The sequence below is a fragment of the Penaeus monodon genome, chromosome 30 (genome assembly GCF_015228065.2).
Source record: "Penaeus monodon isolate SGIC_2016 chromosome 30, NSTDA_Pmon_1, whole genome shotgun sequence".
Taxonomy (NCBI): domain Eukaryota; kingdom Metazoa; phylum Arthropoda; class Malacostraca; order Decapoda; family Penaeidae; genus Penaeus; species Penaeus monodon.
Genome location: NC_051415.1, coordinates 30,668,143 through 30,668,969, shown reverse-complemented (window position 1 = coordinate 30,668,969; position 827 = coordinate 30,668,143). Strand labels below are relative to the sequence as shown.

The window sequence follows — 827 nt, the reverse complement described above, 5'->3', positions numbered from 1 at the left end:
CATAACCTTTCATGAAAAAGTAAATAAATATAAACACTAATCACAAATTTATTTTCAAATCTGATGAGATGCATACTCTAACCCTGACTTACCTTTGTACTTCCGTAACATTTTTGTCCATCTTTCTATCTTCGAAAAAGGAATGAGAAGCAGTTCAGGATCTTTGACAGCCACCTCTGTTGTTGATACTCCCCCAAGCTTTGGGTATTTTTCAAGTAGATTGATCACATTTACTGGATCTATATTCAGAAGACATGTGTTGGACATCACCTGCAAGATTAATTGGTTTGTGAAGTATACATTTTTTTCCTTATTTTCTCACAGTAGGAGAAAATGATCATGCTTAAAAGATGATCATTAAAATAATCAATTAAATCTATCATGATTAATGTCCTGTTACTATATGCATTTATAGATAAAAGGCTCCGAGACAACATTACTGTATATAAACATTAAAAAGAAAAGCATAATAACAAAATGAGATATAAGTTAATATAACACATCTTGCAGAATGTAAATTGTATGAGCCATAAAGAAAACATAAGAGTCATATAAATTATATACTCACATAACTGAAGTCTAGCCCAAGCGTGTCTACAATAATGTTACAAATATCTTGATAGGAAACAAGAGGCTTCCAGGCTGGGGACCAGTCACCCTTGAAAAGTATTTCAACTGCCATAGAGTCTGATGGGAACCTGAGTGGAAAGCAGGACTTGTAATTCTTGTTATCATCATTATCATCACTGTCATTGTTTTGATCACAACAAAATGGGAGCCCTAGTTGATGTATCCCAAACAAGGGACATGTTATACATAAACAGCAT

The 827-nt window shown here is 33.3% G+C and overlaps 1 protein-coding gene across 3 annotated transcripts in view; it reads right to left on the bottom strand.

Moving 5' to 3' along the window:
• Positions 1-827, bottom strand: part of LOC119592699 — a 17,142-nt gene that overhangs the window by 7,918 nt on the left and 8,397 nt on the right. For all 3 annotated transcript variants that reach the window (XM_037941620.1, XM_037941621.1, XM_037941622.1), the window contains exons 7-8: positions 569-698; positions 93-270 (exon numbers count right to left, since the gene is read on the bottom strand). In XM_037941620.1, coding sequence (XP_037797548.1) covers positions 93-270; positions 569-698 — 308 coding nt within the window. The remainder of the gene's footprint in view (positions 1-92; positions 271-568; positions 699-827) is intronic.